The 14,218-nt window shown below is 41.3% G+C and overlaps 1 protein-coding gene across 4 annotated transcripts in view; it reads right to left on the bottom strand.

Annotated features, from left to right (window-relative positions):
• The window catches only part of SPATA5 (spermatogenesis associated 5), a 325,571-nt gene that overhangs the window by 261,968 nt on the left and 49,385 nt on the right, over window positions 1-14,218 (bottom strand). For 3 of the 4 annotated variants that reach the window (XM_019534017.1, XM_019534018.1, XM_019534020.1), the window contains one exon: window positions 5,330-5,484. The exons of the other annotated variant lie outside the window; for it this stretch is intronic. In XM_019534017.1, the coding sequence (XP_019389562.1) occupies window positions 5,330-5,484 (155 nt within the window). The remainder of the gene's footprint in view (window positions 1-5,329; window positions 5,485-14,218) is intronic. 4 annotated transcript variants of the gene reach the window in all.

Genomic DNA, 14,218 nt, shown 5'->3' with positions numbered 1-14,218 from the left:
GAAGTCCCCTCTAGCCCTAATGTCTATGAAATCTATTTCAACAAACGCTGGGTTCAGGTGTTTGTTTAGCCAGTGAGATTCACTGGATTTGTCCCCCCCCCCGAAAAAAAAAAAAACTTTACTGGCAAGCAGAAAAAAGGACAGGAAGCCCTGGGAATGGGAGAATTGAAGCAGCCCATTATTTTCTCAGATCAGGATCACCTGGGTCTTATATATACTTCATCTTTCATGAGCAAAGATGATTGCATTCAGCAGGGGGATGAGAGGGAAAAAAAGAGAAAAGAAGTGGGAAAGAAGGAGAAAAGAGAAAAGGAGAAAGAAGGAAAAGGAGAAAGAGAAGAGAATGAAGAGGGGGTGGAGGCTAGGTCACGTGAGTATGTAGGTGACTTACAAGTCCAATCTTTGCTCTGAACAACCTGCTGTAGCTGGGGCAGGAGAGCAATGAGGACTGGATATGGGAGGTTTTTGTTTTCCTGGCTGCATGTTTTTTTCATTGCTTCTGCTCAAAGACCAATGTTCTGTTCTGGATTTGGGACCTCCAGGATGGCTGGTCGCAAGCGATTTGCTCCCACAACTCTTTGTTGATGCCAAAACTCTTTAGGGACACCTTTAGGGTGACCTTGTATCACTTCTTTGGTGTGCCGCAAAAGCATACTCCATTTGACAGTTTGCCATAGAAGATATTCTTTGGCAGACAAGTCTCAGGCATTCTTGAGAGGTGGCTGGCCCATCTTAGCTGTGGCAGTTTCAGTGGGGTGTGAATACTGGGGAGAGTTGATCTTCCAAGCACCTTGGCATCTGGAATCTTGTCTTGTCAATTGATCTTTAGTATCTTTCGCAGGCAGTACAAGTGGAAGTGGTTAATTTTTTGGCATGATGCTGGTAAATGGTCTAGGTTTCACAGGCACTGCGGTCTTAGGAAGGTGCAAAGAACAGGGAAGAGGGGGCAGCTACAGACTGATATTGGTAGTGCTCCCTGTTCAGGAATAATTTCTAATGAAGGAGATTTTCTACCACTAGAAATGAACATTCGTACATGGCTATTGTTCCCTCTGAGATTGGAAAACCCTTTCCAGCTTTTGTCCAAAGAACCTCAATCTCCTTCGACTACCTTCCCAAATTCACATAGTGTTGGCTGTTTCCCCATCAACAATATGGTTTACATAACATGAAAACAGTACATAAAACTGTAGCAACTTAATAGTAAAATAGTACATAAAACTGTTTTCTGATTATTCAAATATTGCAGAGGAGGGTTACTGCAATATTTAGAGGAGCACCAATATATTGGTTCATATCAGCACCGATAAAAGGAAAACTGACAATATCAAAATTGGCCTTTTTTTGGCTGGCATAACCAAAAATGGAACCGACAAATGTCATTTGCATGTGCACAACCACAACATGCACGTAAACAAGAATGCAGTTGGGCAGGTTGGAGACCAATAAGTCCAGCCAATAAGTCTGTAGGGGGAAAGGGGCGTGGGGGGGGAGCAGATTGAGGCCCCCATGGTGAGACAGGGAATGGGGCAGGGACTGGGCTGCCCAGCCAGGCAGGGTGGGGTGGGACAGAACCACGGGCAGCTCACCTGGAAGGTGCAGGGAGGTAGAAAGGGGGGCAGCTCCTTACCACTGCGCAAACCCCGAGGGAGGCATAGGCAGTGTTCCCTCTAAACTGTGCAGCATGCATGGCCATGCAGGCGCACTCATGCCGCATTGCCAGAAGTGCCTGTGTGGCCATGCAGCTCAGAGGGAACGCTGGGCACAGGAGGCATGTGCCCCCAGAATTAGTGAGCGGGGCAAGGGTGGGCTGCCTGCTGCGAGCTCAGGGCCAGAGAGTACACCAGCCTTTTCCCAACAAGGGGGCTAGACTGGGTGGCAGCACTGAGATGGAGAGGCTACAGCCACTCCAAAATTGCTCTTAACCCCCACTCCCAACACCACCACTGCCCACCCCACCCCAAGCACAGCCCCAGCCCAGGCTCCACCAGGAAGAGGCCCAAATAGCCCCTGGTCCTGAGTCCTCAGAAGACAGCCTGCCCTCACCCTACACACAAGTCTGGGGGGGCACATGCCCCTTGTGCCTCCCCCAGGTGTCTGCACAGTGGTGGGTAGCCACCTCTCCTCCCCTCCCCCAGTTAAACCATCTGCAGCTCCATCCCGTGTCCGGCCCCAACCCCACTCCATCCCTCACAGTGGGGGCCTCGATCTGCTCCCCCATGCCCCTTTCTCCCCCGCCAGACTTGCTGGTCAGACGCTGCTCTCCAAGCTGCCAGGCTGAATATCAGCTATCAAATCGGTATCAGCCAGTATGGCTGGTTAATAATAGGCCATCAGTATTGGCCAAAATCTTTACTGGTGCACCCCTAGCAATATTATCGTTATTGAAAAATCAGCAGCCCACAGCAATGCCTGGGTCATCAGAGCAGAGGTTGGGAACATGTTTAGAACAGTAATCTGCTGCTGAAGAGTACATTATACAAAAAGCATTTTTTATTTTCACTGATATGAAGACATTGTCACACTTTTAGGAAAATAAACCTGGCAGGGATGGAATGGCATGGATACAAAAACAGCACAAGAAAATCCCATCTAACAATTGCCTTTATGCATGATCCATTGGTTAATTTATACTTTCTTTGCTATCTCTCTCCTAATCTGATTTGCAAAGGACTGTTTTAAATGAAACTTCCCACTGAAAAACAGTGAGTTAACATCATGAAAGCAACTTCAACTTAAAGCTGTAAGCTTTTGGTTTTCCTGCTAATCAACAACACAGCTCAAAAATGCATTCTCTGGAGGGGCACACACTTCAGTAATATGTCTTAAAAATAAAATGAACACTTAATACTGTATTAACAGTATTTCTATCTGAGCTTTTGCACCCTAATTCAAAAATTTCCCATGGCTGATCATTTATTTTATGCTTTAATTTATTCTTAGTCGACAAACAGAATTAAATGTCAGACACAAAACACGTTCAACAAAGGAATTTAATCCCCGATTTACTAAAAGTAATACATGCGATTGCCTGCTTACTCAGATACCTGCTTTTTTCTTTTCTTTTCTTCCCTTTCCGTTTTTTCTTTCCTTTTTTTTGTACTAGGGGTGAGGGGATCTTCTTTTGAAAATAAAAAGATGAAAGAAGCTAAAAACTAATCACTCCAGACTAGAGACACTGTTGTATACTCACAATATATGAGCCAGAAAACAAAATTTAAATTTGTGAAATCCAACTGTTGGATTATACCACTTCTCAGGAAACTAATTTGGTGTGTTTTATTATTTTAAAAGTATCATTTTTAAAATTGATATGAACAAAAACAGTAACAGAAGCACTTTTTGTGGGTGTAAACTACTTCAGAGCACACAAGTAACTTATGCCAGTGCATCATGGCTTACAGCCAACTAATAGTCCTACATGGAAACATGGCCCAAGTTCATGAACTTAAATATACTACTGATAAAAAAAAAGATGGAAAAACTAATCACAGCAATTAGAATGTAATATAGGTGTCATTTCTTGTGACAAGGAAACAATTCCAGAGGCTTCCAAAGGGATGCTCAAAATACAGGTGTTATGATCCCAAAAAGCAGTGTGGTAGGGTATAAGTGACTGATATCCTTGCACAGGATTGTAGGCCAAATTACCAATTTGGGGGGAGGGAGGAGGGCGGCAGAGGCACTGAGGGGAGGAATCAAGCTGCAGGGGGGAGACAAACGATGGGAGGGCGGGGGAAGAGAGGAAGCTGCTTTTCCTTTTCCCCCTGCTGCTTTTCCTGCTGCAGGGGTGAAGGGGGACAAATTTAAGACAACCTAATTTAAGATAACTAGATTCTATATAGAGAAAGTTAGAACAAATTTATAAATGTTCCATATACGTAATCTAAATTATCAGGGGTGGGTCATTTTAAATTTTAACTCATCTTGGCTTTGGGTAAATATGGTAATAGCTACAAATTCTTCTGTTACTAAACAGTTTATTTGGCTTTTTTATTTTAGGAGGCATACTTAGTTTGTATCAATAATGCAGGGACCATTAGAACAACACAAGATTAAGTTACATGATTATTGGAGGCAGACAACAAGACCTTTGGGAAAAAGACCATTTCTTTTCTATATTTGTACAACACGAAATGCAACAGGGTTCCAAATGGCAATCCATTGTGGCACTACTCTAATACTGATATTTAAATAAATGATTACTATGTTCCAAGGCTGAGATGGCTCCCCTGCATCAAAACCACAAGCCTAAAATGTTTTGAAGTAAACTAAACAAGAATGCAGTGAAAGAATGTAACAGAAGGTGGCAATCCAAAATGTAACTGGGCCATTATTTTCTCATTTCATATTTTTCAAGTGAACACGCACACTGCACAGTAGCACTCAAGCACTGAGAAGAACAGACCTCTGAAGAGATTGCTGCTGACCAGCAAAGACTCAGGTGAGGTCCCACTCTGCCCTCAAAGCCATGTCATCTCACTTAATGCAACAACATGTAAATTGTGTCCACTTCCTTTCAGTGATTCCAGTTTTGTTTAACCAGACAATTTATCAGCTATTTTCTAAGCAAAACAGGAACACCTTTCCATTCCCATATTTCCATAAACCCCGGTAGCAAAGCCAACACTTTGTTTTCAATTGAATTTGTTGCTGCAGTGCAAATAGGTGAAATGTACACTCTAAACCTGTATGTTAAAACTTTTAATTCTTTAACCCAACACTGCAGAACTGGCAACACACAGGCTGCATGCAGCCTGTAAGGGGTTTTAGTTTGCAGCCCCTGAGCTCCTGCCTGGCCACAACTCTTCAGTTCACCCTCCCTATGCTGGCTTCCGGGTTTTCTACACCGCAGGGGGTAGTGTGGCACAATACAGCACAGCACAGGATGGTCAGGGTGAGGCATGGCACTGCACAGCAATGGGTCATCTGCATGAGCATGTGATGCAGCACCTGCAGGAGAAGCATCCACACAAAGGCTGTTGCAGTGGCATGGGGAAAAAGGCACACAATGCAATGTGGTGTGGTGCATCCATGAGCCTGTAGTCCACTGGATAGCCCTGCCTTAATCTATTTGGAGACTGTGGATGTGGAACACAGTTAATGAGAGGTCCTCTTGGAGCGTCACCTGGTTACCCTCAATGGCAATGCCAGCAATATAACTCAAAATGTTTAAAAAAAAAGAACCTGGTAAATAACATTTATTGGAAACTTAAGCCTACTTTTTTCTAATATGAACCTTTGTGGATAAGGTTTTTCAAAGTCTAAGTATGACCTTCCTGAGTTTATCTTTAACCATGCTTCTACTGTATTGTAGAAAATTACTTACTTTTGGTACATCGACAGCCACCTCCCTCATGGCGCTGGGCCTGACATCATTCATCCCCTGCAGGAAGTCATTGAAAGTAATCATCACTGACCCAGCCACCTCACTGTCTAATAGGTTAGTTTGTTTTCCCAGTGCTCTCCGCAAGGCATATAAACCTATTAAAAAAAAAAAAAATCAAACATGCATAGATTTCATCCTGTTTCCCACAAAGACAATATACACACACATCTGCACAGACTAAAGCACTGGAAAGGAAGTAAGCTTCAAAAAGATCACCATAACGTTAGGCTCTAACTAGGTCCATGACCACAATGGATTTTTCCAATGAAAGAGAAGAGGAAAGAGGAACTTATGGTTACCTGTAGAATATATACTAGATTTGGTCCCAAGGATGGATAAAAATAGCCATGGTGCCCACAAAAAATAGAACAAAAAGGGTTTGGATAATTTTCGAAGTCTCTTTTTAAGAGAAAAAAATACAAATGTCTAACTGATATACAGGAATAACCAGTTTATTCAAGATGGGCTACCTCATCTGTTCCCCCATCAGTACAGGCTTGCATCCTACTGGTTTATTTTCTAGTATTCCAAAATGATTTAAGTGATGAAATTTCTGTTCTTTTCATTGGAACACAATTCACAGCTAGGAGTTTTTTTCATTGTGTGCTAAATAAAACTTTTCCCATATTTTTTATATATATCTTAAGTAACTCTGTGCATGTTTTTTTTTTTATCTTTTCAATGTCCACATCTTACAGACACTTAACAGTCACAACTCCCTTTCTCCTCTGTTTACTCAAATCACATGAAATGCACATAGTCTTTCCATACAAATAAATACCTCAGAAGTTTTATCTTTTCCCTCTATGGATATGGAGGTACCCAGAACTAAACTCATGAGTACTGAGCTATTAAGTGATATCTCACCAGTTCCACAGAGAAAGAGACTGCACTAAAGCCTTGTTTGGGGAGTGAGAACTCAGAGTATGCTATGCAAAAGCCCCAGAGATTTTCCTGCATTTAATTTGTCTTTCAAGATTTGTCTATCGATTTGTTTTCTTCCTTTGTTTATTTCCACTACCCTCGTATTTAAAAAACATTATAATATGAAAAAGATTGACTTTTGTTGGGCAAAATTTAACCTATTTTGCTCTACAAAACATATAGGTAGGTACTATGGTATCATTACCGATGAGCCACCAAAAGACATATATTTTATAATTTTAACAAGTTAATTTGACTGATTAATCAAGCTGATTCATTTTAACAAAACAAAGTATGTCAATCTATGCTAAAGAAAAACAATAAAGACAAGGGATAAGCTATTTTTAAATAAATCAGAAGATTCTTCTTTCCACTGAGGCACTTACAAACTTTGACACGGAAAATCTGGGACAATTACAGGAATCCTACATTTCCTACAATACATAAAATGTGTGAAGAGATATAATATCTCCCCTGTGTATCAGTACAGCTGGAGAGTCTCCTTACACCATCAATTACTACAGAAGCATGAGCACCTGCACTCAATGCACAAGATCTTTAATACAATAAAAAGAAAATGTCTGTAATTCAGGTTTCCCCCAGTGTGAAACATTCAGAAACAACAGGATATATAAATAAAAACACTTCTTTATACCAAATGGGACACTGCAATGCTAGTCACAGGAGAAGTGAAAAATTTAACTCTCTTGAACACCGTGGTTCTTTCCTATTTCCCCCAGCAAGTCATTTACAAAAAAAAGATAGCTTCAGCAACAGGACAGCAATTCAATCCACATTTTGCCTTAGGTTAAAGGTATTTATGAAGTTAATTCATAAGGCATGCACAATTTAAAATAAAAGATTACATATTTACTAGGGAAGTTATGTCTTTGGGGAAAGCAAATAAATGATAAAGATCTCTGCTCTTCAATTTCAAACATTCTTTCTATCAGGTACAAATTTAACCAAAAGTCTATTTGATGATTTTTTTCATCTATCATGTCTACCTTTTTATTTGCAAAAATAAAACGTGTCTTCTTTTTCCTTTATGAAAATATAACCTTAAAAAGGGCAAATAGGAACATGGGTCCTATGTACTCCTGCCACCAGTGCTAGTAAGCATATCTAAGTGAAGTTTCATTGATCAGTACTGGGTTTGAAATGCAGCAGCTATGATCGAGAACAGGGATAAAAAGGTCACGGCTCTCCAAACAAAGACTGAATTCATTAAAGCATGTGTGAGCACACACCATTACACAGGTCAGCATTTAATTGAAACAATGTTTTACATTAAAACAAATATAAAAAACAGATTGAAAATGAGAGCATGATTCTTCCTGTTTCCTCCTGTTATCATAATCTTTCTTTCCTGCTCTCCACATTGACCCCTGACAAAAAAGTCTTACTAAACTACAGAAAGATACAGCCAAAAAGGGCTGCCAGGCACACACACACACACACACACACACACACACACACACACACACACCCCTCTTTAAGCCACAGAAAGGTCCATTTTAGTGTAAAGATGTCTCAAGTACATGCTGCTTGAACCTTTTTTTGATGGATGGGGTAATGGCGAGGTGGGGGGGTGGGGAACACACACACGCAACAGTGACCATAAGCTTATTTTTGTGGAAGCATAAAGTTATGAATGTTTAATTCAGATGTACTATATATTGTATCCCAGAAAATACCAAACATTTGGTCTTTGCGGATGAGCTTCTTAGGATAGGATGTCTCTGGCTTGGTTTGAACCAGATAGTGTTTATCCTCTGTTGTAAACTGGTTCTACTTACGCGTTTATGCACAAATTTTGCACACTCATTTTCAGGCATGACAGATCTGAAATGTATTAATGAGCAGAGACATTCTATTATCTTCATTAAATAGGTACCTATACCTTTAGCCTCTCTCATACCATAATAGCCTCTACTCAAATGAGAAGTCTTAGCAAATACAGTATAAAACAAACAAATAGTTTTTCCACATAGTTAATGAAATTATCTATGTGAGTAAGGACTCCTTGTTCTGAGTTTTGGGTTGCCGGATTTGTTCCTATATACAGCAGAAACTTAACCAGGAGGACAAAGTATTTAAATATACTAGAGTTCTGCTTCCCAAACAAGGCATAAATGGAAACTTCTGAAATAAAACCAAAAGAAGCAAACATAGGTCTATTATGCATCATCACAAACCATGGAAAATAAACAGTTTGTTCTACTCTCCAGCACTGTGTGTTATACCTCACAAATTCATCCTGTCTGTCTAGGACACAGGAAGCAAAGTGGACAGAGGAAGCAAGTGAGAACAATTTGTCATGGTACAGCTGCTTCTCTTCTGTCACATATTAAAAGCGAGTACACAATATTATTTCCCTTTAATTTATTCTTGTTCGTAGCTGTGGTTAGGTGTTAGCACATTATGATAATATATAGCTAAGTGTAAGAACACTACTATGTAGCTATATTTTGTCAGATTCTAGGCATAGTTACACCCCAGCACAAATAATAAAAAGTGTCTAGAGAATGAATACCCAACATGTCCATTTTAGGTTTGATAGATTGAGAATACACAGAAGATGTGGAGATGTTATCATTGTGACTAACTGTATTTATCATGTTTAACTGCCTCATGTTCATTCTTTCCATTAATCCATCTCCCCCACAATTATTCTAATACTGTGTGAACGATGTAAAATAAAATGGCAGTTGATTGAACCCAACTTGCACGCTTCTTCTTTCTTGGCTAATTTGCCTCCAAAATTACAAAAGCTCAAACTGTTACACATGGACCATTCTCTCTTACATCAGAGACGGGTTTCAGATCAAATACCTTGTTACCCTGCAGGGCTGGAAATGGGAGATTTATACCATTCGAGTGAAACGTGGGGGAAAAACATGTTCGGCTTTCTAAAGCCAACAGATGGAGTACTTGCTTCTATTTATGCCTTGCATCTGGGAAGGTCCCTAGATATAGTTCATTATTCTTAAATTAAATTTTCACTCCCTTAGTGTGTATTTAAGTTAGACAAGGCACCTGGCTGAATAGGCAGAAGGCTACAACAAAACAGTTCCAGTGTTTTACTAAACTTGCTAACTATTTCTAAAATAAACAGCTTTTCTACTATCTATGCAATACAGAGATTTGAATCAAGGTGACATGAGTAACTGAAAAGTGACAATCATGCACTGTACAGTATACACATCACATATCTAAATACACAACACACTTTCAACTACCAAATACCATAAATGAGAAAAAGATACGACAGAAGTACCCAGTTTATTTCACAAATATGACCCCTTCTGTTCAATCATGTTGACAAATCTCCCTCTTTTAAGGGGGAGTTTAGTAATCTCCTATCCAATTCACACCCCACCTCAGTAACTTTCCCATAACAGCTAGACGCTGCCAATATATATAACATCAGGGAAATGGTCTTTTGAGGGTTTTCCCCCCAGACCTGAAACAAGGAGAGGCAGCACTACATAACCAGCCTGTTCCCCGTGGACAACCAGTAAATGCTCCACAGATCATTCTGCTGGGCTCATTGCCTTTAGTTTTATAGATTGAACAAATGTAGATACACTTTCATTTATTCTCTGAAAGGATGATATATCATCTGGGGATTTTTTTAAATGCCAATATGCAGACAAATACACTGACAAAAAAATATAACACATGCTGAAAGCACTATATCGCTGCCTGTAATGGACTTTTTTTTTAAAGAGGTTTTAGCTTAATCCGTATATAAAGGTACATTCCCAATTTAGAAATTGCGTTTATTACAAAAACAAAAGTCCTTATTTTTAGTTTTAAAACTATATTCTGTAATCTGCTTTAACTACCAGAGCAATATGGAAAAATCCCTGAAGAACTTTTATGTACTGTTTGCACAGGAAAGATAATGCTCTTAAATCCCTCGTAACCATAACACTGCGAGTTCACGCAGCTAACCCTGAGCTCTAGTCTACTCTAGGGATTGTGTACACGATTTATAGTCCTTCATGAATAGTCTGGCATTTGCTGGAACATGTCTACAGAACTGAGTAGAAGTTGCTGAGAGGTACAGCAAGGGGAAGAGGACGATGAGGAATTGTTTTCAAAATTTCTATCATAGCTTGCTCACAGATCAGACTTATTTCCTAAAAAAATGAAGACATACCTCTACTTCCAGTCCATTCAAGCCTATCCTACTTAAGACTGGCCATATTTGCACTGTAGGAAATAAAAGGACTGCAAGGCTAATATTAAACTATCACAATAGCAAAGTCAGGGTCAGTCATGACAGTTAAGCAGCAAAACTGTAATCTAATCTTTACTAATTAATCTTTCTAATCTAATGCAGACTATATGAAAATGCCACTACCTAATGCAACAGATCTACTCTACAATCATACCTGCTTATTCTGCATACAAATGCATGTTATTACACTTTTTACTCTTGCAGAGCCAACAGAGAGATGGTTTTCCCACTAGCAGAATTTAACTAAAGTTTAATTGCAGAAGCCCTCAGAATTGTTAGTGAAGCAAACCAAAGAGAACCTGAAACTTCCAAATCTCAGGTCAAGTTTTCAATAGTAGCAGCAATACAAACTTCATGTTTTTGCAAAGTATACTTTACCTAAAACATATTTAGAACCAATAAACATGGAAGCCTCCCCCACTGGACACCATTTTAACACAAATTTGTTCAAAAAACCCACTTCATATTGCAGCTCCTCCTTCTTTAGCGTAAACCAGTGTGGCTATTAAGGGCCTTGTTCTTATTTCAGAAACAAAACTTCCAGTGACTTCAATACATCCAGGATTTTTAAATCAACTGTCCATGTGTAAATTACATACACAACTGAATTATAGACCAAATTTAAAAGAAAAAAAAATAAAGAAATTACTTGCAGAGATGTTAGTGCATTTCAGTCAGGAGGTATTTTCATTGTGGTTACCTGCAGCATGTAAACTTGCAGACACAGAATTAGAAGGGAAATAAATAGAAATGACATCCAAAATCCAAACAGACTTGGATGTAAAAATGTAACTGGACTAATGTGTGTGAAGTGGAAAAGATGGAGACCGAAGCCCCAAAGTAAGTGAGGAAGTGAGAGACCAGAAGGGAGAGCAAGCAGGAGGGGGCCACAAGGGAGGTGCTCTCTTACTTCCTGAGAAATCAGGGGAATCGACTAGTTAAATCACGTACCTGTACACAAATGCACGGAGCCTGGGAAATGAGCAGGAAGAATAGTCTCTGGTTTAGGGTCAGAGGGGAGAGCAACAAGGGTGATGTTGTAGTGGGGGTCTACTACACACCACCAGACCGGGAAGAAGTGGTGGATGAGGCTTTCTTCAAACAGCTAGAGGAGGTTTCCCAATTGCAAGTCCTCCATGGGGGACACCAATCATCCTGACATCTGGTGGGAGGGCAATACAACAGTGCACAGACAATCCAGGAAGTTTTTCGATGGTGTTGGGGACAATTTCCTGATACAAGTACTGAAGCAGCCAACTAGGGGCCATGCTCTTCTTGACCTGCTGCTCACAGACAGGGAAGAATTGGTGGGGAATGTAGTAGTGGGCGGCAACTTGGGCAGCAGCAACCACGAGATGATGGAGTTCAGGATCCTGAGGAAAGGAAAGATGCAGAGCAGCAGGGTAAGAATCCTGGACTTCAGAAAAGCAGACTTTGACTCGCTCACAGAACTCATGGGCAGGATCCCCTGGGAAGCCAGACAGAAGGGGAGAGGAGTCCAGGAGAACTAGCTGTACTTTTAAAGAAGCCTTACTGAGAGTGTAACAAACAAACCATCCCTATGCACAGGAAGACTGGCAAGTATGGCAGAAGACCAGCTTGGCTGAGCAGGGAACTCTTCAGTAAACTAAATCAAAAAAAGGAAGCTTATAAGAAGTGGAAACCTGAACAAATAATTTGGGACGAGTATAAGAGCACTGCTTGGGCATGCAGGGATGAAGTCAGGACAGCCAAAGAGCAACTGGAGTTGCAGCTGGCAAGGGATGTGAATGGTAACAAAAAGGATTTCTACAAGGATGTCAGTAGAAAAAGCAAAATGGGGGATACTGCAGGTCTCTTACTGAATGGGGGAGGCAACCTAGTAACAGAGGATGCAGAAAAGGCTGAAGGGCTCAATGCCTTCTTCACCTCAGTATTCACTGAGGCAAGGTCAGCTCCCAGACTACTGCACCTGGCAGCACAATGGCAAAAGAAGAGGTTAGTGGCTGTTTAGGAAAGCTGGACATAGACAAGTCCATGAGGCCAGATGGGATGCACCCAAGGGTGCTGAAGGGGTTGGCTGATGGGACTGCAGAGCCACTGGCCATCATCTTTGAAAACTCATGGTGATCAGGAGAGGTCCCAGATGATTGGAAAAGGGCAAACATAGTGCCCATATTTAAGAAAGGGAAAAGGGAGGATCTAAGGAACTACAGACCACTCAGCTTCACCTCAGTGCCTAGAAAAATCATGAAGCAAATCCTCAAGGAATCCATTTCTAAGCACTTGGAGAAGAAGATGATGATTAGGAACAGTCAGCATAGATTCGCCAAAGGCAAGTCATGCCTGACCAACCTGAATGCCTTCTATGAGATGACTGGCTCTGTGGATGCAGGGAAACCGCAAGGATGAAGTGATTGTGGTATACCCTGATTTTAGCAAGACTTTTGACACAGTCTCCCACAACATTCTCACAGGGAAGCTAAGAAAGTACGGACTGCGTTAAGAGACTACAAGGTGGATAGAAAACTGGCTGGAGTATCGGGCTCAGGGGGTAGTAATAAACGGCTCAATGTCTAGTTGGCAACCAGTACCAAGTGAAGTAACCCAGGGGTTGGTCCTGGGGCCAGTTTTGTTCAATGTCTTCATCAACAACCTGGAAGACGACACAGAGTGCACAGCAAGATTGCAGATGACACCAAGCTGGAGGGAGTAGTAGATATGCTGGAGGGTAGGGCTAAATTCAGAGTGACCTAGATAAATTGGAAGATTGGGCCAAAAGGAATCTCATGGAGGTTCAGCAAGGACAAGTGCAAAGTCCTGCACTTAGGATGTAACAATCCCATGCTCCGGGACAGGCTGGAAGCTGACTGGCTGGGCAGCAGCTCTGGGGTTTATAGTGGACAATAAGCTGAGTATCAGCCAAAAGCGGGCCCTTGTTGCAAAAAAGGCTAACGGCATACTGGGCTGCATCGGTAGGATTATTGCCAGCACGTCAAGGGAAGTGATTATTCCCTTCTATTCAACACTGGTGAGGCCACATCTGCAGTACTGTGTTCTGTTTTGGGCCCCCCACTACAGGAAGGATGTGGACAAATTGGAAAGTCCAGCGGAAGGCAACAAAAATGGTGAGAGAGCTGGGGGACATGACTTAAGGAAACGCTGAGGGAACTGGACTTATTTAGTTTAGAGAAGTGTAGACACAGAGAAGTTAACAGTAGTCTTCACCTATCTGAAGGGAAGTTTGAAAGAAGATGGAGCTAAACTGTTCTCAGTGATGACAGAACAAGGAGCAGTGGTCTCAAGTGGCAGCAAGGGAAGTTTAGGTTAGATATTAAGAAAAACTCTCTCACGAGGATGGTAATAAAACACTGGAACAGGTTACCCAGAGAGGCTGTGGACTCTCCATCCTTGGAGGTTTTTAAGACCTGGCTAGACAAAGTTTTGGCTGGGATGATCTAGTTGGGGATGGTCCTGATTTGAGCAGGGGGTTGGACTAGACCTCCTAAGGTCCCTTCCAACCCTAATTTTCTATGATTCTATGAAATCATAGAAAACTCCTGGCGCTTTGGTGTAGTGCCTGAAGACTGGAAGAAGACCAATGTGGTGCCGATCTTCAAGAAAGGGAGGAGAGTGGATCCGGCTAACTACAGGCCCATTAGCCTGACTTCTATCCT

The sequence above is a fragment of the Crocodylus porosus genome, unplaced genomic scaffold (genome assembly GCF_001723895.1).
Source record: "Crocodylus porosus isolate Cpor-Errol unplaced genomic scaffold, CroPor_comp1, whole genome shotgun sequence".
Classification (NCBI taxonomy): domain Eukaryota; kingdom Metazoa; phylum Chordata; order Crocodylia; family Crocodylidae; genus Crocodylus; species Crocodylus porosus.
This window is presented reverse-complemented; position numbering and strand designations above follow the sequence as displayed.